This window comes from Heliangelus exortis, chromosome 1, assembly GCF_036169615.1.
Source record: "Heliangelus exortis chromosome 1, bHelExo1.hap1, whole genome shotgun sequence".
Classification (NCBI taxonomy): Eukaryota; Metazoa; Chordata; class Aves; order Apodiformes; family Trochilidae; genus Heliangelus; species Heliangelus exortis.
The window spans coordinates 107,773,704-107,796,691 of NC_092422.1; the positions used below are offsets into that span (position 1 = coordinate 107,773,704).

The window sequence follows — 22,988 nt, forward strand, 5'->3', positions numbered from 1 at the left end:
TCTTTTATCCATTGTGGGCCACCCTGGAAGCTTGGAGAACAGGGGAACATCTCCATTTTTCCTTCCTTGGTCCTTTGCAAGAGCTCTTTCTCCAGGAGAGCAAGGCAGGACTGAAACTAAATGCCTGCTTCCTTCTGTCAGTTCCTTTCAAAACCTTCTCTTCCAGAGACCACAGCCAGTGTCCACCGCTGGACAATACCCAAAGTAATTTCATTGCATCGTTCCTGAACTTCTTGATACCTGGGACAAGGTTCCTGCACTCAAAGAGAAAACAAATAGCACTCGTGAGCTACAGTTTTAATGGAAGAGTCACTGGAGGTGTTTTCACTTCCATTCGCCATCTGTCCCACTAGAGGGAACTCTGCTACTACAAAAGAAGGTGCTCTGCTCTGAGGCTGACGGGCTGTTAGCAGAACTTTTGCAAATCTATGGGAGGGCTCTTCTAGCACATTTTGCAAGTCTTGCTGCATCTGCAGCACAGGTTGTCCTGCCTCATTACTTGTGAAACATCAAACTTGTGATGGCTTGATCCTTGTTGATGTTCACATGCTCACCTGCCTGCACTTGCTCAAGGTGCTTCACCAGGGACACACGGGCTCTGCCCCTGCTCCATGCTGGTAGCTGGCACCTGGTTTCTCTCACTTGGGTCTCCCCAGCTGCAGGCACCCAGGACCATGGTCCCGATCCAGCTGCTGGCATCAGGCTCCCATACACAGATGCACATCTGCTGGGGAGTTCCTCACCCAGGATAAGAGTTAGAAATGGAGTTTCACAAGAAGACAAGACAGATCGTGGTGATAGGGTGCAGGGCATGGCCAAACAAGCATACTGACAAAATTCTGCACATGTACAACCAGGCTCTCTTATATCTTCTTTTTCCCAGGCTTTTTCCCCCCCAGTTTGCCCTGATTTCTCCCTTTCTCACCTTTGATTCTTCCCTTAAGCATCCCATAAATACTGTGCAATTGCATGTGCTCATCCCTTGCACCCCATCATCTGTCCATAACCCTTTTAGGCAGTGACCCACCTAAGTCAGAAAGGTGCTCCACTGATGACTCTTCTGGATGGGCTTCGCAGCCACACCCCGCACCTGAGGGTCTCCTGGAACATCCCTGGGAAGGTGTTTCTTCCTCTGAGTCCTTCATTTGGTCTCCACACCTGTCCTTGGGCTCCTGTGCTCCTCTGGGACAGTGGAGGTGGGTCTTGAGCAGACTGAATGCTCTCCTTCCTATGCTGGGCTGGGGAGCAGCCAGGCGGGGTGTTGTTTGGGCTCCCCCACCTGCTGCTGCCTCTCTGTCCTCCTCCACGGGTGTGCAGCCCAGCTTCTTGGCACATAATGAAACAGGTAACCCCTCAAACTTGCCATGGATGTTGTCATTCAGGTTCTCTGCTTCTTCTGGAATTAAACACCCACAACTTTTTTCCCCTCTGATGTCTCTTTTCAGGACTGGCAGCCTTTTGCAAAGTGAGGAGCTGGGTGTCTGCTCCTGCAAAAGACACAGCACCACACGGTGTGGTCACCACAACAAAGCTCTGTGTTATCTGGAAGAGGGAAGTGGTGAGAAAACAGGACTCGTCCCATTCACAGCACAGGACTAGCAAGAGCTTGCAAGGAAAAGAGGGAATGTATGGGAGGTCAGAGCAAAGTGGTTCCCCAGCATTTCTAGAGGTTAGATGGGACACATATAGTGTCATCGACCTGGTGGTGGCTGTCCCACCCAGCAAAGACATGGAAGCAAGTGCAGACCCTAGCTCTCCATGGGAGGTTTTTTTCACGTTTCTGATGAGTATTTTCAAGTCTTCTGAAGATGTTAATAACTACTGGAAGCCTAGGGCTTTTGCATTACCTCACTTTGATGAACAACGTGCTGGTCCTTCAGCACGTGCAGGCTTATGGCTTTCTCTCTTAGGTCCTGCTGTAAGCCTTCCTCCTCTGATGGTGATCTCGGTGTAGTACACCTCTTCTGCCTGAAAACACCCAAACCATTAACTACGCATGTGATGCTTAAAAACCTCATGGCATTTAGAGTGAATCTTGATACTTAAAAGATGCTGTTGTCACCTGGATAAGTTTCCAGGGCATGTATATAAAAACAACACCAGGAAACAGAAAGGAAAATGGCAAGGTGAACACAGGCAAGCCATATCATTTGCAAGAAAATGGAAATTTGTCTTACTTTTCCCCTCTTTTGTCGGTTTGTCTCATGATGCTATATATCAAGACTAAGAGCAACACAGTCATGAGGACTGCCATGATAATTATGGTCTTCTGAACTCCTACAAAAAGAAACCAGTAAGTTGACACAGAACACACAGGGATAACAACATCTTTCTTGTGCTCCCTTTCAGAGGTTAGGGCTGAAGTGAAACATTCATCAGTTTGTGCTTCTTAATTATTTGAAGGAGAAAAAAGAGCAGTGTAACAATGTAGCACTCTGGCAGGTGAGAAATTATTTTATATTTTAACATATACTGATAATCGTTCCCTCAATACAAAGAAAATGGGAGACAAAACCCACTCTTTTTATTCCTGATATATTTGTGTTTCTCTTTCTGTATGAAGAAGTTTTGTTATGAGGAAAGTCTCCCATCCTTCCTGATATATGTCCTCCTGCAATACTTTTGACATATGTTATTTACTAGCATTTGACAGCCAGGGGCCTCCTATGCTAGTACCCTCCAGCTGGGAACACTGCTGTAGTATTGATTGCATATGCTCTAATTCAGTCACTATGTAGAACTATAAGGATATAAAGACATACATATATGTATGTACTTACAAATAGGAATATTTATTATATATATATTTGCACACACCCACCTCACAGACACAAAGGTACCACAGGGAGGAGTCTTCTGGGTGGTTTCAAATCATGAAATATTCATCTAGCACGTGGTCTGAAGTCACAGAAAAACATCTTGAATGCTCTACCTAAGTACAAGCTGCATTCCCACAATTGCACATCCTTTCCTAAGCTCTCCCCGTGACATGCTGCACCTATCCATACAAACACAGCCTACCTTTCTTTCCTTTCTCCAGGTAAACTGTCATCATTTTCCTTCCCTGTGGGTGTTCAAGGAGACAAGTCAAGGCAGAGAGGTGGCTGGCTGGGAAGGTCAGTCTGCTGGACACCATGACAGTTCCATTTGCATTTTGAAGATGGTGTATTTCAGGTGACTTATCCAGGCCTCTTTCACCCAGCCAGGTGATTTTGGGGGCAGGTTTTCCTGTTGCTGAGCAAACTGCAGTAAGGAGACCCTTGGTGGGCAGGTGGGAATCATATTCCACTGTTAGCTCAGAAAGTGCTGAGGGTGAAAAGAGAAGGTACTTTTAACGCTGTGTGGTGAGTTGATGGTCAAAGGTGGATGGGTCACCTCTCTGTTCAGGTGTTCTTATTTAAAAACATCTCCTGGCTTATTTACCTCCACCTTTTCTGAGGAAAGATGTGGCTATTCTGGAGACTATCCACCAGGAGATGCTGTTGCATGAAAAGTCTCCATGTGGTGGAGAGGGTAATTCCGTCCCCACCTCCTGACTATATGAGAGGTAAGTGCCAGGGAGTGAGAGGGTGTTAGTGGAAAACTTACTTTGAATGTTGAGGCAGATATCTTGGCTGAAAGAGCCATGAGGGAACACGTTGAAAATGCATCTGTAATTGGACTCATCCTCAAATGTGAGATTTTGGAGTACGATAGCTGAGGCCTTCAGGGTTGCCCTAGTGAAGAAAGCCTTCTCCTGAAATGACCCTATCAGTTTTGGCCCGTGGCTTAGGCTATAGGATGCCAAGTTCTGGAAGGAAGACCCATTTCTCTTCTGCCAGGTGACTTGCAAAACTTCCATTGGGAGGGAGAAGTTGCAATATAAACTTGCCTCTCCACCAAGAGCTGCTGTGACAACTCTCTCCGATTTTACAGCTTCATTCAAACCTAGGAGCAATGCAAACAGCAAACAGCAAAGTCAGAGCAAGAGGAAAAACAATTCACTCAGGGGAGGCTCTAATGCCTTGAAGCCTGCAGTCACAGTGTTCCCATCTTGCAGAGCACTGGAGCAAGAAATGCCCACCACAAGGCTGCATGGCACACTGGAAGACCTCAGGCAGCCGTGGGTGGCAATCCCATCATTAGCCCATGCCAATCACACCATCAGCCTATGCCCTATGTATCCCATGGTGAGGGGGAGGGCAGCATGGGAAGAGAAGGACAGATGGGATCCTTAGCAAGCACAGCAACCCGAATCCCGAGCTCATCTGCCTGCATTACTTTGAGAGATATGTACTCTGTACTATATGTACAGACCTGACACACAGCAATAACCTAGAAACAGCTCTTGCTCCTGAAGGCATCCCAGCTCCCTCCCCTACCCAGAGGGGTGCGGGGGGAAGCAGAGGGCATCTGCAGACGGACACCCCACTGCCCCAGCCTCTCCTAACAGCACCCAGGTGTCTGCACTGGAAATGCAAACCCGCTGCACCCCTTGCGGTGAGGAGCTTAGCAACACTTAGACAACGAAAGGGAATATACAGCCTGAATGCACAGCTCGAGTGCAAAGACAGCCTGCGCTGTACCTCTTCTGACCTGACCTTTCCCGGTTTTGCAGCTGACCAACCCCAAGATTACTACTTCTAGTTACCAATTAGTATTTTTCAGTCAGGATGGCGTCTGGGTGTCTTAGTTTGCAAAAAAAAAAAAAAAAAAAAAAAAAAAAATTAAAAAAAAGGCCAGTGCTGCTCCGGAATTAATCTCATGCAGGGAATTAATCTCATGCTCCACTCACCCGGCGCTGTCTCCTCCAGCAGGCAACCTCGGTAGAAGGGCAGCAGGTAGGCTCCAGCCCAGTAAAGCAGGGAAAAAAACATCGTGGGACAGAGCAATTTCCTGGGAAAGCTCACCCTCTTCTCCCACATCACTCAGAGGGAAGCTGGAGCTCCCGGAAGAATTTGAAGTTTTGCGCCTTTTTTCAGAGCGTTTCTGGAAGGCCAATGGGCAGGGCTGCTGGCAGGGAGCAGGCAGCCAATAGTCCAGGAAGCCTCTTTGCACCTCCCTGGTCAATCATTTACCCCAGGTGATCAGCACAGCTTTGTACACCCCCAACTGCACTGGCTGGCAGAGGTGGAAATAAACAGCAGCCCCCTTTTTAATTTTGTTTCTTCCCCCAGCGACAGAACTTAGTTGAACAAGTTGTCCCCTTTAAGCCCCTTCTAAGTGGCTGAGCCAAGGAGTGCCATCAGGACTTTTTACACCTTGCAAGATGTAAACGTGGGGCTTTCCTGCTAAGTGCCGGAGATGGGAGGGAGCAGGCATCAGCCCAGCAAGTGCTGTGTAAACACTCAGAGAGCAGGCTGTCATCAAAGGGATTCAACCCCCTTGTTTCCTCCTGGTAGTGTGTTTACTTCAGTTAGGGAGCTGTGGGACTTTTGTAGTTTTGAGCAGAAAATGAGTAGGGGAAAGTGGGGTGGGACATCCACCTGCCTCCAACAGAACATGCTCCCAGCTGTGCCCTTCCCCTCCCTTCCCTGTCTGCATTTCCTACAGCTGTCCTCATGTCACACACCAGCTGTACCAACCAAAGTGCAAAAAGAGACTGAGCATTGGTAAGTAACTCCACAGGGTAACTTAGACCAGCAGAGGCAAATTATGTGGCTGGGTCAAGTGACAGCAAAGCAAAAAAGAAACTTTCTTGTTTGAGTCAAAAGTATTGCACTGGTTGATAGTACAAAAGCAGGTTTAGATCCCAGGGACCAAAAAAAAAAAGAGCAAAGGAAGAAGAAATGTGCTAAAGGAATGAAGGAAGCTGTAGAGAATGTTAAAGGTTTCACAGACATTCTCACTCACCTTTAGGGAAAAATATCTGTCCCACTAACAATGGCTGATGTTGTTTCCTGGTGACTTCTGACTTCATTTGTTCTGAGTTCACCTTCAAATCCAGGTCTGCCAGTTCCACAGCAGAATGATACAGAGTCACAAACCTGAAACTAGGGCAATTAAACCTGAATGATGACCACAAGTTCCTTCTGTAGGGCTGGAACCCACTGGAAAGCCTGATGCACCATTCCCCTTTGGGCTGGCCTGTTACCTCCCATGACCCAGCATTGGCCCCTCTCCTTTTGTGTCCTAGTCAGAGGGTTTCCAGCCCAGAGGAAGGTGCTCAGCACTTTCTGTCAGTGATACAGTGAGCTCTTGGTTTCCCTCTGCAACCCAAGCTAGGCTCTGAGGAATGCATTCTAATTATCTCTATGTGGTTATAATTTTTTTTAAGATAAATGTTTTTAGAAAAAATCATAGACTCATAGGGTTGGAAGGGACATTAAATTATATTATATACATGGATATATACTGAAATATTGAGAAGAAAACTGACACCTTGTTTGTCCTTCTAGAGAGATGCCAGTTGACATTTAATACCCTTAAAACTATTCTGAAGCAGATATGCAAAGATCTTCAGAAAACTATACTAAGACATTTCCCCTTTTCTTTTCTCTTCTTTGTATATAGGTTCTGGTATTCAGATAAATAACTGTAACAAGCTAAAATATTTTTTGTTATATAGACTATGGTGAGCTAAAAAAACCCAACACAATCTCACTCATGAAAATAGCTACATTGTAGACCAGAGAGGCTCAAGGCCTCTGAGGCAAATTGGTTTCTGAAGCTTAAAATATAATCCTGTGTGATTGTGGTGGGATGATGGACATTCTGTAATTTATTTGAAGGACAATAGAAAATAAATTATTCTCTATTAAAAATATAATATCTAATTTCAGTGTAAAGGTTTGGGGGTTTTGTTTGGCGTTTTATTGTGATTTGGTTTTATTTTCTGCAAACTTTTCATTGCATCTTAGACTTTTATGTACAATTTCAAGTGTTCTTTTAGCAGATAAGCTTCCTTTTCTTCTCTTTTCCTTAGGGTGGGTCATGTTGAAGGTTACTGTTTCTGACATGTTTCAGAGTTAAAAATACATTTGTATTGTGAGTGAGTCCTAGACTGAGGATTCCCTCAAGCCTCCCAGAAAGCCTAGAAATTTCAATTGGCTTTTTTTCCCCAAAGTTGAGCAGCCTTCAACAGAGTCCACCTGCAAAAAACTTGGATGAGAGCTCAGTGCTTCTTTCACACACAGCTTTATATAAGCAAAGATGAAAGCAGTGAAGAAATGAGAAGGCCCTTTGTATGGCTTCCAAATTATGAGTGATTTCTGGTAAATTAAAAGTGAAAACAAAAATATACTTGATTTTTTTTTCTGCTTAGTTCGATAGCCTCCTTTATGAAAAAGAAAAATGCACTAAATTAGTGCACTTCTCTTATTACAGCTTATTTGTAGGAGCTCATTGTTGAAAAGATTAGGTTATATTTTCTTCCAAGTCCAAGTTCATAAGAAAATTTACTGGTGTGGTATTTAGTAGATGAATCATTCTCCCAGGGTCACGCAACAGAGAAATGATGAATGATGCTTTCAGTCTTCTCTCACCAAAACAAAGTTCCTTTCACTATATGGATTTCATCCCATGCCTCTGCCAGCAGTGTTTTCAGAAAAAAGAATATTCTCCCTATTTCAGCCAGTGACTTGCAAAATGTCTAGGGGCAGCCCTTCAGCTGTATTTCAGTTGCATCTTCAGCTAGAGCTGCTGGGATGATTGCTTTATAACTTAGTGATCTTAGAACCAGGAACACCAGACAAGAAAAACACCAACACGGTACAACTCTAAAACAGCCTGCCATGCCAAAACAGAAACCTGGACATTTCATACAAAATACAACCTGAGGACCCTATATATATTTTCTCTATAAAATATGCAGCTAAAAAATATATTGTCTTAAGGTCTTAAACGAGTTAAAACTGTTATCCAAGTTGACCATTCTCGAGATGAAAAAGTCCCAGAGCCAAGAGATGCAAGTTAAATAGTTCTGCTTGCTCTGCAGAAAAAGACACATTACCCAGAACCAGTCTGACCCAAGTGAAAAGAAGCAGGCAGGTGGCATTCCTACTCACAGTCTTTCTATCTGTCTGAAAAACTGATGCACTGGGCTGTGTGACTTGTGGTGACCATGGACAGACAGCAAGTGGTCACAGGGCAGGGTTGGGTCAGATCAGCAACTCACCAGCCACAAGACTGGGGAAAAAGTAGTCTTTTTCCTGATCAGATTTTTTTTTTTTTCATGGTAGTGGCAATATTAGCTCAGAACACTTCCATAGATTCAACTTGGAAAAGATACTGTGCTTCCATTTACTTACAAAGTTAACCTGCTTTGCACCACTTACATTAGAGCAGCGCAATAGAAAAGTCCATTCCATGTAAATTTCTTACCAGTTTTATTGTTTCTCAAGAGTTACTGAAAATTTGCAACATTTCACAGCCTACATAATAGTTTATTATCAAGAATACAAAGTATCTGAATAAAGCCCTCTGAAATACAGCCTTCAAAGAATTACTGCCGAATTAATTGAGAGCAGAGATAACTGGGCAGACAAGCACAAGACAATCACAAAGAAACCTCAGAACAGCAGTCAAGATGTTATTCACCCACACTAAAAACTTCTGTTCTCCCTCAGTCACCTGTTTGTTCCCTGAAAGCTGTTTTGTATCCATTTCATACCCTTTTTCCCAGCTAACAGCAGGTTAGCTCTACATGCCCTAGATGCTTACATTCATTCTACATGAAGCCACATGAAGCTAAACCTCTCATACACAACATTTTATAGCTCTGCATTTTAGTAGCTGGCTTTGTATAGCAGGAAGGCAAGCACTGGTTTAAGTGTTCTGCCTTGGGATTTAATTTGCTGATCTCACTCTGATTCTGCAAAAAGATTAATAGATAGGTAATGTCTAGCTTTCTTGTACAGTGTTTTGCTTGTAAGCCACCACATCTTCCTTTCTCACTTGGTCTCTAGTCCTATCATGGCCATAATCAGAAACCTACAAAAGCTTTTCACAATTCAACATTCAGCTAAATAGTAAAAGAAATTACAATCCTGCATGTAAACGGATATTTTTGTGACTCCAAACTCTGCTTTCTCCCACACAAGGTGAGCAGTGTGTAGAAAATAATCACAGGTAATCTCTGCAATCTTCCTGTGCTTGTAAGGGTTTCTTGCAGCTTTGTGCCTGTCTCTCTGAAAATCCTTTTAATAACCCACATCTCAATTCTCTGTTTCTGCAAGAGACTCATTTATATGTTTTAAAAAGCACATTAGTCTAAACATTATTGGAAAATGTCTTCTAGAACTCAAGAAAAACCCAAAACTCTCTCTCTCAAAAAAACCCCAACCCCCCAAACAAACAAAACACCCAAAAACCACACACAAACAACAAAAAAAAAAAAAAAAAAAAAGCCAAAACCCCTGAAGAGACAACTGGAACCCTTCTGAGTGGTGAGGGCTGGCACTGCACAGTTTTTTCTGGAGGAGAGCTGGGGCTCAGCTCTGCCCTCTCCTTCTCATCCCACTTCCCTCTTTCCCCACAAGCCCCCACCCCTCCTGGGGAAAACCTGCTTCTCCCCCTGGCCTCTTCCCCACAGGAGGAAGAAATTAAGCTGTAATGAAAGGAAAACCTGGGCAAAATTTCTTCCTTTTTCGTAAATTATGGGGCACTGGAGAAAAATTTCTGGCTGTGACAATAAGAGCTGGTTCCCCTTGGTTCCCTTTTCCCCACAATCACCAGCTGCACTATTACTAAGCATTAGGGAGCCTAAAAAAAGCATTTTATAATGAAGACTCAGTTTGTTTCTTTTCAACTCACCCACTTGCTTTCATTTTAGGTTACTCAGCCTTTTAGCTTGCAATTCAGCCTGCTTCATCTGAGATGCACATTTGAAAGAGATGGGGGAGGAAAAATCAGATGGCACTTGCTCTGGGAAGCAAAGATGGGAAAGGACAGCCTGCACTGGCCATCTTTATGCTGCCCACAAGACTGCATCAGCTGAGAGAAGTGCTCGTGCTTGCTTCCCTGGGACTGCAGGGAAATATTTAAGAGGCAGAGGATAGGATTCAGGGAAGTCCAGGAGAACTGCTCAGAGATACAGGCCAAATCTATAGCTCTACAAGCTATTAGCAATGAATTTTAGCAATACATAACTCATGTTGCCCTGTGCTGGTGCAGATCTGCCCACATACAGCACCCACCCCCCCCTGCCTGCCAGCAGCCTCCTGTTTCCCTCTGTACTCACCTACCCCTGCATGCACAAAGCCCACCAGACAGCCTCCTACGCCTCCAACTCCTCTTTTATTTTCCCATGTCCCCCAGCAGGCAAGTGGGATGCCTGGAAACACAAACCAGCTGTGATGGATTAGGGAAATTAAGAAAGAGGATGTGGAAACCACAGATGAAGAAGAGGGGAGAAGGAAACTTCTGTGTGCCTTTTGCTTTTTTTTTTTTTTTTTTTTTTCTAGTATAGGCTGGTAGAAGTTGGAGTTGGCAGCTTCCTCATGTCTGATTACTCCTGGCTTGAAGCCTGGCACTCCTGGTGCCTGGGTTACAAGTTCAGGCCAGCCACAGTCTTGGCTCAATCTCTCATAAATTTTAGGGAGCAGGTTCCAACCCCTCAAGCTCAAAGCAACACACTAAGCTTATTCATGGGTCTTCTGCACCACAGCTCCTGGTGGGGATCTCCTTTGGCCCACCAGCAATGCCTCTCAGGCTGGCACCCCTATGAAATGCTGCCCTGTTTCAGACAGTTCTCTACTCGGTTTTGAGCTTGCAGTTTTAAAATATCAGAAGGGAATAAACATAGCACATAAAGCCCCAGAAAATACAAAACATGAGTTTCTTTATGCAGATCCACATAGCCATTCAGAGTTTAAAATAAATACTTTACAGATTTTTTTTCTACAAAATGGAATATTATAGCGTAAAATAAATAAATAACTTCTATAAATCATCCTTTTTTAATATTTGCTTTGGAGTGAAGTCACAGTAAGTTTTCTTGGAAGCCCAAGGTGGCATTGTAGGAAGTTTCTCTCTCACAGGTGTAGGGCAGGCAATTGCTCAGGTATTCAGCAGCATGCCAGGGCTGGGGGGTCCTGCTGGAGTCCACCTCCCTGCAGCTCTGTACTGCCCATGTGTCTTGGCCTTGGTACAGGCAGGAAAGACCTAATGGAAGAGAAGTTGTTAGGTTGTTTTTTTTGTTTTTTTTTTTTTTTTTGGTTGTTTTTTTTCCTTCTTCAAAATATATGGATAATTTAAGCACAAGGGTAAAGATCCAGTCTGTGTGCATTACCAAATGACTCCTTCCATCTCTCTGTGCCAGGGGAGACTAAAGTTTTCCCCTCACAAACCCCCAGCTTGGATCTAGTGGGATAGTGCTTGTGGAAGAAGACATGTACTGCATTTTCTCCTACTGCTATTTGTCTCCAAAATACCCATCAAACATAAGGGTGCACTCTCTGGGCATATCCCAGAAGTGCCTTCAGCACAAAATCAGGTTGCAATTTTCTGAAATTATGCCACCTCACTCAGTTTTTCCCCACCTCAAGCTTGCCTCCTGCACTCCCTGTGCCAGGACAGTCTCAGAGGACAAACAGCAGTGCCTTGGCCCCTGCTGCAGCATGGCACCCTGGGCTATCTGCACAGAGGAACACTCTTCTTTTAAGACCCCATTTTGCTTAAGACATGTCCTCAAAGCAGCTTTCTTCACTAACTGCATTGGATGTTCTGGAAAGAGGTTATTTTTAGAGGTGCAGAAGCAGGGTGCAGTCACTGCTTGCACCATTATTTTATGTATTAATATAGTAACAGAGCAGTGCTTCCCCCCAGCATATCCTGTCATTGATAAAGTGGATGTTTTCTAGCTGTCATTGATGTCAGGCCTGGCTAAGCACCTTCAGGTTTTCCCTTCCCAGTGTGCAGATGTCTGGCTCTGGTCTGATCCCTTCACCCCTCCTCACCCCTGGTGCAGCATGCAGTGAGCCCTGGGGTAGCTGGGCAGAGCTGGGTCCCATCACTGAGCCCCATAATGGGTGGGAGTGAGCCCTGCAGCACCCTGGGGAAAGGCAGACCTACCCAGCATTGCCAGGTTGGATTTCTCTCTGGGTCACATAGGTGCCTGAGGCAGCAGTGGAGGAGGCAGGCAAGAAGGAGGAGGGAAGTCAGGGGGACCAGCACCCCCACAGCAATGGCAACGGATGGTGCCACACTGCTGGCTGCACCTGTGGGGAAAGCAGCAGGTACTCAGTTTGTGCATGAGGAAAAAGAAATAGCCCTAAACTCCTTTCAGACGTTGCTTAGCCAGTCCCTGGAGTAAGACAAGATGGGTGGGCATGCTGGGAGCACACGCCAACACGCACAGAAGCAACACCACCAGCAGTCCTGTGCTTTGGGTCCAATGCCTTGGTCAGGTGTGTGGCACCAAGCCCCTCCAAACTACCCAAAGCAACCACATTGTGCTGATGCATCAAACTATGTGACAGCAAAACTCTGAGAGTTCTCAGCAGAGGCAGGGAGGCTGGTGCATAGCACAGTGTGCAGGGGACACACTGAGCAGTAAGACACTGGATGTCATCACCCAAAGTGTTTGGAAGCTCCCCAGCACCTTCTCTGTCCCGCCCTAGCCCTGGCTGCTCTTCCAGTTGCCTTCCCCACCAGCTCCCCCAGCTCTTAGAGGAGTTTCCTAATTTCCCCCAGGAGGCATCTCATGGTCTCCTCCTTGCTGCAGGCCAGGGATGGGGTTGCATACTGACCTTGAGCCAGGCTGTCCCTGGGCAGGACCAGAGTCACATTTAGAGAGGGGTGCAGGATCACACAGGCAATGGGGTGCTCCTGGAGGATTTTGGAATGGGTGTGGGTGAAATTGCTGATGACAGTCACGGTCTGGTTGCCAAGCCTGATGTGGTACTCCCTCGGTTTCTGCTGCAGGATGGTGGGAAGGCGCCAGATGATTTTTGGAGCTGGCTTCCCTGTTGCTGAGCAGCTCAACCCCACCACTTGCTCTGAGTTCTCGGTTTTGTCTGGATTGGGTATAAGCTTAGCTTCCACTTTGGGGTCTGAGATGGCTGTAAACAGAAAGTAACAAATCCCTTACTTTCTACTCACTTTGGAGCAAAGAGCATCTGTATTTGTCCTTATGTTGGAGGACAACCTTTTTGTCTGTTCTTGTCTCCCAGTCGCTAAAACTCCAGCAGTGACAAATAAATGTGAAAGCCCTCAGGCAGCAGTCTGGAAATGCAGAGCTTGACCAAAACAGAGGACAAGAGTGTAGAAGCATCTGCTTCAGTTCTGTTGTTAACAGCAGCAGTGCAACATACCAACAGAGAAATGCTGATTAGGGACGAGTAAAGAGCAGTACCTAATGAAACCTTAAAACCCCATCCTCCTCCCTCTGAAAGGGCTGAACTGATTCAATGAATCAAAAATTCCAATTCTTTTCCCTTAAATGTATCTGCAGAATTTGCTTTATTTCTGTTTGAGATGTGCAAGCCAAAGTACTAAAGTGGACCAAAGTACTAAAGGCATCTATTGATGCAAAATAGCAACCATAGAAATACGCTTTAGAATCATAGGCTGTTAGGAGTTAAAAGGGACCTCCTGGAGATCACTGAGTCCAACTCCCCTGCCAATGCAAGATCACCTAGGCCAGGTCACACAGAAACACCTCCAGGTGGGTCTTGAAAGTCTCTAGAGAAGGAGACTTCACAATCTTTCTGGGCAGCCTTTCCAGTGCACTGTCACCCTCACAATAAGAAAGGTTTTCTCCATATTGAGAAAACCCATATTCTGTGGTCTACTTTATGTCTGTTGTCCCTCATCCTATCACAGGGTACCACTGAAAAGAGACTGACCCCTTCTTCTCGACACCTACCTTTCAGATATTTATAAACATCAATAAGATTCCCCTCTCAGTTCTCCTCTCCTCTCCTCTCCTCTCCTCTCCTCTCCTCTCCTCTCCTCTCCTCTCCTTTTGACTAAACAGCCTCAGGGCTCTCAACCTTTCCTCATGTGACAGATGGTCCAGTCCCTTGGTCATCCTCATAGCCCTCAGCTAAATTCTTGCAAGCATATCTCTGTCCCTCTTGAGCTGGGAAGCCCAGAACTGCACACAGTGCTCCCAGTGTGGCCTCCCTGGGGCAGAGAAGGGGGTGAGGAGAACCTTCCTCAACCTGCTGGATACACTCTTCAAATAGGGAATTTGTCTGTGGCTATACCACAGGATTTCACCTGTAAAGGTTTTGTGCTTGTACAACATCCTTCCCTCTAGTGTAGTGTTTGGGGGCCATTATGGTATCCCTCAAATCTTCAATAAAGATCATTTATTATGACCTCCTTCTCACCCTAGAAGATTTGTGGATGCTGTCACGTCTAGTCTTAGCAAGAAGGATGGACTACAGATGTCATTCATGCTTACTCACTCTTATGAAGTCTGTTTGATAATTCATATTTATATCAATTATTTTTTCACAGAATACAAAAAAAGGAAGAGTGCAAGAAGCTGTTTTCAACCCGGGTAGAATTCCAGGGGAGATCTGAACATAGAAGGAACTATTCCCTGTGGAAAATCACCTATTTATTCCTCAGCCATAAAATGATACCATAATTTGCATCAGAATGGACCCCTGGAGGTCATGTAGTGCTAGGCCCTGCTCAAAGCCAGTCTCATCCTCTCTGCTCAGGCTAAGATCAATGTAGGCACACAGCTCCATTTGGGAGTGCAATGCACATGTTTCTGGATGGCAGCTAACCAGCCTGACTTCTACTTCAGTACTGATGGCATGAAGGTCCAAGCCAGACACTACTTACAGCTGCCTCTTTCTGAAAATATTGCTTTTTTAACCTTTTAAGTGCCGTGGCAATTCTAGCTTCATTCAAGCCTGAATTAACATGAATGTCCTCTGAATTAAAAAGTATCCGTTACTGCATCTAGTAACAGATGTACTAGTAACACAGTAATCCATGTGCATATTACTATTTACATAACAAAAATAAGGCTGGTCAGCAAAATATTTATGCTGGAATTTATTTTTATCCCAGCACTAGCAAGTGTATCGCTACCAGTTAAACAACAAATCTGCTTATTCTTCTTAGGAAAAAAATATTCTTTTACTTTTGAAGGTAAACAAAGATTTATTTATGAATGAGACAGTGCATGATCTTGTGAAAGGGGTAAAAACCTTGGGCTAGATGCATCATGATGACTGTAACCTCCTGGTACAACTCCAACCTCACCAGGCTGTCTGGATCCTCCAACCCAAAAGTGACAGAGGCTGAAACTCAGACTCCACAGTGCTGATGAAACTCATCAGTGTTGCTTTGAGATCAACAGGAAAAGTATGCAGGGGGATTCCAGCTGGAATTTCTCGAAATCTCCCACATATGAAAAGACAAGTGTCACAAACAGTTTATGTTTTGATTAAGAAATAACCTCTGAACTTCTTCTTTCGCTCACGGGATGCATAAAAATAACAGATCCACCCACAGCATTAACTTGAAATATTAGGTTGCAACATCCAAAAGCAGTAAAGGATGGATGTTCTCAGAAGAGATAGAAAAATTGCTCAGTATTTTGGCAGAAACGCTTGAATTCCACATCTACTCTTCTTCTGACTAAGAAGTCTTCTTTCTTCCCAGACTGGACGCCAAGGAATGACTATCATGTGAAAAAAGAAGGGGTTTTGCTGAGTTTCCTCTTAGCAAGTGTCTGTAATTGAGGCATGGTCAAAACCCGTAGGTGCTTGCTTTTGCAGTAGAGTCCTGCTACACTATTTGTCAGTATGTGCCCACTGTTGATGTTTAATGAATAAGCTTAAATCAAAAGCTTCTTCTGCCTTTCATCAAAATATTTCTTTCCAGTGGAAAAGTACCAGCATGAGCCATGCATGGGTACTTGATTTAGTAGCTTTTGCAGAGAGATAATGGAAACGTTTTCAAATTTGAGCTGCGGTAGTGTTCTCAAGTATTTGAAAAAGGGACTCTCTAGTGAAGTGCATCAACTTTGATTATCTGTAATGGCCTTCTGTAATTAAAGAAGGACTGTCAGATCATGACGTGCTTTTTATATTTAAAGGCTTGACAGTGGTCTTGAAGAGACTGCTAAAAAATGTAGGAATTACAATATGCCTCAGGATGACAAAAAGCCTTTTCCAATTGTATGGGTGTTTCTCAGCAACACTGTGGTTCAGTTTCCCTGTCTGAGATATCGTGATGGCATTTCTCCTCTGTGCTCAACACTTCCAGGCAGGTGTTGCCACCTACAATGAAGGCAGAAGGTCTCTGAAGATGCATGCAGCACATCCCCCTGTTTCCATACCTGCTCACTTGATCCCCTCCTGGTTCTCCTCTGCATTCCTTTTGGCACTGACAAATCATTTCCAAAGCACAAGAGAGGGGGAAAGGGGACCGGGCTGCTCAAGAAACCTGCCAAGCACACTTGAAACTCTTCTGCTCCAAAATGGGCTTTGCAACATAGCAGGAAATTGCTGTTTTCAGGCAGGCAGGTCTGAGATTCCTCCAGTCATACCCGCTTCTTTTTTCACAGGGTTGTATCGGGTTCTTAAGCAGTTTCACTTCCCCTCATCAGAGAGCAACCATGCCCATCTTAGAAATGCCCTTCTTGTGAAGGCAGTTGTAATGGCCTGTAAACTCCCTGGCAAGTCCCCTCTCGAGGGCAAAGACATGGCATTGTTTCATTTTCAGCTGGTGACTCCAGCTTACTCACCTTGCTCTGAATCCCTGAGCCTTGGGAGATTCCTGTTGGCTTCAGCGCAGGTTTTCCTCTGGGCTTTTTAAGAAAAGCCATCCTTAAGGGAGTCAGGCTGTGGCTTTTAAGTAGCAATGCATAAATTAGCTTCAGTTAAACACACCGTGTGTGGTGTGTGAACCAAAGATCTTCTATCACAGTGCCATACAGTTTATTCATGGTGATCCTCTAGGACACGTTCACTAAAGCAGGTTTCAGGGAGACCACCGTGCCCCCCATGAGCCAGGCCCTGGCAGTGACCTGCAAGCTCACACTGGAGCAGGAGGAACAGCAAGCTCATGCCTGCCCACAAGAGAAGTGAAACCCTTCTCAGTGGTGGGTTTTCATCCAAAAAGCAAGAAGAGATGCTCATGGGTGTGTGAATAGCAGAAGAAAACTGTAACTTTTTTAAGTGGAGTTCTGCTAAATAACGAATCATGATTAATGATTTTGGAAAATGTTTCCCCTTCTTGGATTAAAAAAAAAAAACAACAAAACAAGCCAAGCAAAACAATAAAACCAAACCGACTTTGTGTTTAGATTGATATGATAAATGAGGAAGGAGTCCCTCTGCAAGACACTTACATATTTTCCTTTAATGTGTAAATCAGCATTTACCCTCTAAATGACTCAGGGCTGGCTGTTTTTAGGAACATTTTCCTTTATATATCTGAAATTGAGTGAATTTCTTGTAATTTCTCTTTTTTGTTCCAAGAGATTTCCCGAGAGAGAAGAAGAACTTTTGTTCCTAGCTTAGTTTTCCATTCTGTTTTCCTTCTTTTTTCCCCCATGGCTTTCACCCTATAATCCATGGGCATCTTTTTTTCCCCACACAAAGACTTGTGGCATGTGTCTGTGTCTGTCAGCAGGCAGTACAAGAGACAAACAAAACGTTCTCTAGTTATCTTAACACCAATGGCAGGTGTTATCTTAACAAGATAACCAATACCAGATGTTTTCCACATGGGACCTGGTGTCTGACCAGCATCCCCACAGAAGTCAACCATAAGAAAGTTAACACTCTGGGAGTGTTTAATGTCTCAGCTTTCTCACCATCAAAAGTCCAGGACTCTCCCCCCAGGGACAAACAGCTTTTCACACTTGTTCCTTTTGAATTAATCTATTTATCTATATTTCAGCTTATACTTGCTAGCTCGTGATTGCTTAAGGGGTTGTCAAATTTTGCCACCTATACTCGTGATTTGTTTCAAGTCTCTTCTTGGTGCTAACCTGCACAAGACAATCATGTGGCAAAGCCCACAAGCTGCATCCTTTTTTTTTTTTTTTTTTGCATCCCTTTTCTGAGCTCAGCATAGCTACTGTTATTTTTTCATAGCTTCGAAATCAGCTTGCATATACTCTGGTCATGCATATGACTGTGCCTTTTGAATAATTTGAATTTTTTTTTTTAAGACCAAAGGCAGAGTAAGGGGAAAAGTGCCTGATATCCAGTTTTAGGCGGCAAGAGCAGCAGCAAAAAGAAGCAGAGGCACACAGGGTTCATGTGTTGCGTGAGGCGAATCTCGCCGTGGGCGCGAGCTCGGTTCGCGAACAGAGTCAATCGAGCTCGTGTTGGTTCGGGTTGGTATCAGTGAACTAACTTTGATCCGCCTGGCTCTGGAGCCTGCTCCGGAACCACCCCCTGCCGATCCCGGGCATGCACACCTGGGCCAGCCCCAACTGGGCACAGGTGGGGCGAGCACCGTCCGGGCCCATCACCCGGCAAGTCCTGGCACCTGCTGCCTACACATGACCAGGGAAAGTTGGAGGAAGTCATGAGTTACATGTCAGCTTTTGAATTTCACAGTTGTTGACTTAAAGGGGAACAAAATTCAACAACTGTTGACTATTGATTTACCATCAGAGGTAAAATCAGAGAGGGAGAGAGAACCAAGAAGGAAGCTGAGCCGCCTTTCTCACAGCAATTTAGCAATAATAATCTAGCAATAATATCAGGGCAGGTTTTTCCCAGGGAAAACAACTATGAGGGCTATAGTCCTCAGAGGACAGACCACATGCAGTTACGATGCCTTACCGTAAACCTTGAGACACATCCTGCCAGTGACAGCCCCAGAGGGGAAGGTGTTGAAGATGCACTTGTAGCATCCTTCATCTTCGAGTGTGACTTCACGAAGGGAGATGCCCGAGGTTTGTAACTCACTGTGGGCAAAGCTTACATGGCCAGCATAGCCCTTTGCTATCTTTTGACCATTCATTGCACTGTAAGTTGCTATGTTGTCTTCAGACCCATCCACTTCCTTCTGCCAGGTTACCTGCAGCACATCTTTCATGGCCAATTGACATGAAAAAGTAACGTTTCCTCCTGCCTGGATCGACTGGATCTTGCTGGGCATCACCTGCACAGAGCCTAGAGAAGAAGAAGGTGCTGCACTCAGTATTTCTTAACACTCTTCTGCAACCCATGCCCAGCAGAGACCACCCCAGCACCAGTCCTTTTCCCTGGACAGAGCAGCCCTGGAGGGTTTCTCTGCCTTTCCATCCAGGACAGAAAAAAAAATGAAAACACAGCTCAAAAGAATTGCCCTAAAAGTTTGCTGGACCTAACATGTCTCACCAGCCTGTTCCTTGCACTGCAGAGAGAGACACCTAGAAAGGCAGGTCTGGTGTCAGAGTGCCTGATTTCTGTCTGCTAAGAGTGTTACACATGAACACCCATGAGCAGGTTCCCCAAGTGTTCAGCCTTGCTAATGCCCAAACAGCCACTGGTGCATGACTGCTCTTTGAGCCCTCCTGCAGTGCAGTGAGAAGCAATTCAGTAAAGCTGCTAAAAGTTACTACATTTACCACTCTATGTCGTGCAGCCACACTTGTCAGAGACTGCCAAATGACTAGGAAATAAGAACAAAAAAAATCAAGGTAGGGAGGACTAGAGACAAACTGCATCTCTCCTGTCTCACAGGAGAGAGGCTGTGCAGCTGGGAAGCAGATGAGACCCTGCTGAAGGCCCATGGATGGAGAACTTTCATAGCATAAATATCATGGACTTAAGAATTTCCAGGAGGTGGGCTGGGAGAGGAATCAGGATCAGCCTCCTCTTCCAGTTCACATACATGTGCAGAAACCATGAAGGGGAAACAAAATAAACGCGCTGAGGTCTGACATCTCAGCTCCACCATCTATTTAGGACAATAGTTTTTAAAGTTTGTTTGTGTACATCAGCATGGGAAGTGAGGTATCAGTGGGGACAGGCACTGCACTGAAAACATAGTTCATACTACAAGAAAGGGAAATATCTTTTCACATTTTAAAGAGAAGAAAGGCTGTTAGAAGTTCCCAGGAGTATATTTGTCTAACCTGCCTGATGTAGCTCATTCAGGTCCTGCCTCCTCCATCACTGTAGCCACGGCCAGGCAGATCTCTACTAGAGACCAAGAAGCCAGCTGTGAAGTTGTGCCAGTTATTTTGCTTTCCAAAGCTCAGTAGTTCCATAGGCACAACACAAACTATGACCATAGAAGTTATTTATAAGTAAATTCAGGCTTTTTCTACGTGATTTTTAATTACAAAATCAAAAATGACATACCCACACTTCTACTTATCTGAGCAGACACTTATATGTACCACATCTATCACTACAAATAATTTTTTCCTGGCTAAAGCACATCAGTGCCATACTCTGACTCAGATCCCAGCCACAACAGCAGATGAAATCAAACTTCACCCGTAAGGCTCATTGGGAGCATTTGGACATTTGCCTGGTTTATGATTTGCAGATTGTAAAAACATTTGTACAACATTCTATGGCTTCAAAATGCATTGCTCATACCTTAGGGAAAGGCTGCTCTCTAGAGAACCAGCAGTGATATGTCTGAAACCTTATGCTGTGGCCAGGCACCACCAGCCACTGAGGTCCCGAACACTGTGACAGTAACAGGACAGACAGACAGACAAAGGAGTTACCTGCTGCAATAGTCCAGATGCTGGAGAGGAGCAGACAAGAGGCCACCATAGCTGTGCACTCAGTGACATGGGCGAGAAAGCGATCCATCGTACATGCAGCTTCCTCTTTTTTATACATTTTACTCTTACTCTAGGGACATTCCCCCTCCCTGCACATACGGTAAGAAGCAGCTCGTGAAAACCTCGTGCCCCTCCGACATTCAGCTGAATAATAAAAATTTCAGGGGACATGACAACAAATGTCAGAACCAGAAGCTGAAGAATTCCCAGCCAGTCTGCTAGATGACAAGGGTCACAGGGTTAAGACATTGAATTTTCACAATTTTCCCATAAGGTTAGGTTTTTGCAAGTGCCTAAACACAAACCCAAATTTCCAGGCTGGTTGAGCAACCACGGGCTGCAGGGGAAGAAAGGTCACCTTGGCCTTGACCTGAGCTCAGGGAAAGGAGCTTCAGGTCGATAGTCACATTGCAATGAGTAGTACAAATTTCCCCACCATGTAATTCAGAAGATTCAGTCAGGGATCTGCACCCCATGTGTAAATCTGCAGAAACCCAGGAGCTGCTGCTGTAATGCAATTCAGGGGTTACATGTGCAAGTCAAGTGCCTGACACAGGACCTAGGTCATTTGCTCTCCCCTCTCCCTCTCCTCTCCTCTCCTCTCCTCTCCTCTCCTCTCCTCTCCTCTCCTCTCCTCTCCTCTCCTCTCCTCTCCTCTCCTCTCCTCTCCTCTCCTCTCCTCTCCTCTCCTCTCCTCTCCTCTCCTCTCCTCTCCTCTCCTCTCCTCTCCTCTCCTCTCCATCTCTGCAGGTCTGTGCTCCTTTCCCAGCCCTGCCCCTCAGAAAGACAGGGCTGCAAGGACAGTCCTTCCTCTCCACCCTCACCTGAAATTATGTAAAAGAAAGTATCAGCAGGTCAAGGAAAGTGATTCTCCCCCTCTACTCCCCTCATGTGAGACCCCACCTGGAGTACTGTGTCCAGTTCTGGGGCTTCCAACACAAGAAGGACATGGAGGTGTTGGAGTGAGTCCAGAGGAGGGCCACAAAGATGCTCAGAGGGCTGTAGCACCTCTCCTATGAAGACAGACTGAGAGAGTTGGGGTTGTTCAGCCTGGAAAAGAGAAGGCTCTGAGGAGATCTTGTAGCTGCCTTCCAGTACCTGAAGGGGCCCTACAGGAAAGCTGGGGAGGGACTTTTTACAAGGGCATATAGCAACAGGACAAGAGGCAGTGGCTTTAAACAGGAAGAAAGTAGATTTAGGTTAGACAATAGGAAAAATTCTTGAGAGGGTGGCAAAACACTGCACAGGTTGCCCAGAGAAGCCATGGCTGCCCCCTCCCTGGCAGTGTTCAAGGCCAGGTTGGATGGGGCTTGGAGCCACCTGGTCTGGTGGGAGGTATCCCTCCCCATGGCAGGGTTTTTTTTTTTCTATCATTTTGCTATGACTCTGTGAAAATCAGCTCATAGAACTGCTGACACATTGCTTTTGTGCATTTTTGCTTTGTCATTTTTACATTTGTGTTTCTGTTTCTCCACAAACAAGCTGTGATCACATTGCTGAAACAAAAAAAACCTCTCAGCCCACGGACTCTTCATGAATGGGGCAGCAGGGCAAGCAGCTGGTGAAGCCTCATTTGCCAGTCAAACTTGTACTGGTAAACTAAAGTCTCGGGTTTCTGGCTTCTGATTAGGTGACTTACAAAGTCTTACTACTCTAAATGTCTATGGTTGCATTAAATATGTCCTTTTTTTTTTTTTAAACTGAATTGCTACACAGATTAACCTTGAATCATGCAAATAGCTTGGGGGAAGGCAACAGGCCTAGATCATGACATGATAAAACACATTCTCACACATACACAGCTCATTCTCTCCTCCCAAGTGGTAATCAATTATCTGGAAATAAAACCAGCTCAAGTATCAGTGTTCTTCTAAAGAAACATTTTTGATGTTATTTTAAGTAGGTCCAACTATTCATTTCCATTACTCTGCCAGCAGTGATTGACTCAGACTATTGTCTTTTTCCTTTGTGGTATCACATCTTATTTTCCTTTCCTTGAGTTATTTGTATAGCTGTGTTCTCCTACAAGATTCCTGGAAGCACATCCTGTCCTGAACAAAATGGGAGATTATGAGAAATGTTTCCTGCAAAGTTTGCCAGATCATTTTACAGCTATTAAGAAATGCAAGTAACCCCAGAAGGATGTGGAACAATGCCCTGAACTAAGTCAGAATGGAAACTGTCAGCCTTGAAATGAAGATTCACAAGCAAACATTTAATTTTTCACTCTCAGCCTCTCTGAACTACATAATTTTGCACCAAAGCCTCCTAACAGGAAGCAATTGACTTGTTTAGGGATGTTCCATTCCATTTGCTGGTGCCCTCACCTTAGCTCTTTTACAATTTTGAA

At 44.9% G+C, this 22,988-nt stretch overlaps 2 protein-coding genes across 3 annotated transcripts in view; both read right to left on the reverse strand.

The window, feature by feature from the left end:
- Positions 1-527: 527 nt before the first annotated feature.
- On the reverse strand, positions 528-4,998 carry LOC139792495 (cell surface glycoprotein CD200 receptor 1-like). Its single transcript, XM_071735912.1, has 5 exons — positions 4,775-4,998; positions 3,589-3,927; positions 3,009-3,306; positions 1,848-2,043; positions 528-1,487 (listed from the first exon to the last, which is right to left on the reverse strand). The coding sequence occupies exons 1-5, from the start codon at positions 4,902-4,904 to the stop codon at positions 993-995; spliced, it is 1,458 nt and encodes a 485-aa protein (XP_071592013.1). The 5' UTR covers positions 4,905-4,998; the 3' UTR covers positions 528-992.
- Positions 4,999-10,988: 5,990 nt separating this feature from the next.
- The window catches only part of C1H3orf52 (chromosome 1 C3orf52 homolog), a 32,246-nt gene continuing 20,246 nt past the window's right edge, over positions 10,989-22,988 (reverse strand). For both annotated transcript variants that reach the window (XM_071757226.1, XM_071757217.1), the window contains 3 exons: positions 18,693-19,025; positions 12,669-12,980; positions 10,989-12,137 (listed from right to left, as the gene is read on the reverse strand). In XM_071757226.1, coding sequence (XP_071613327.1) covers positions 11,863-12,137; positions 12,669-12,980; positions 18,693-19,025 — 920 coding nt within the window. In that variant the 3' untranslated portion in view covers positions 10,989-11,862. The remainder of the gene's footprint in view (positions 12,138-12,668; positions 12,981-18,692; positions 19,026-22,988) is intronic.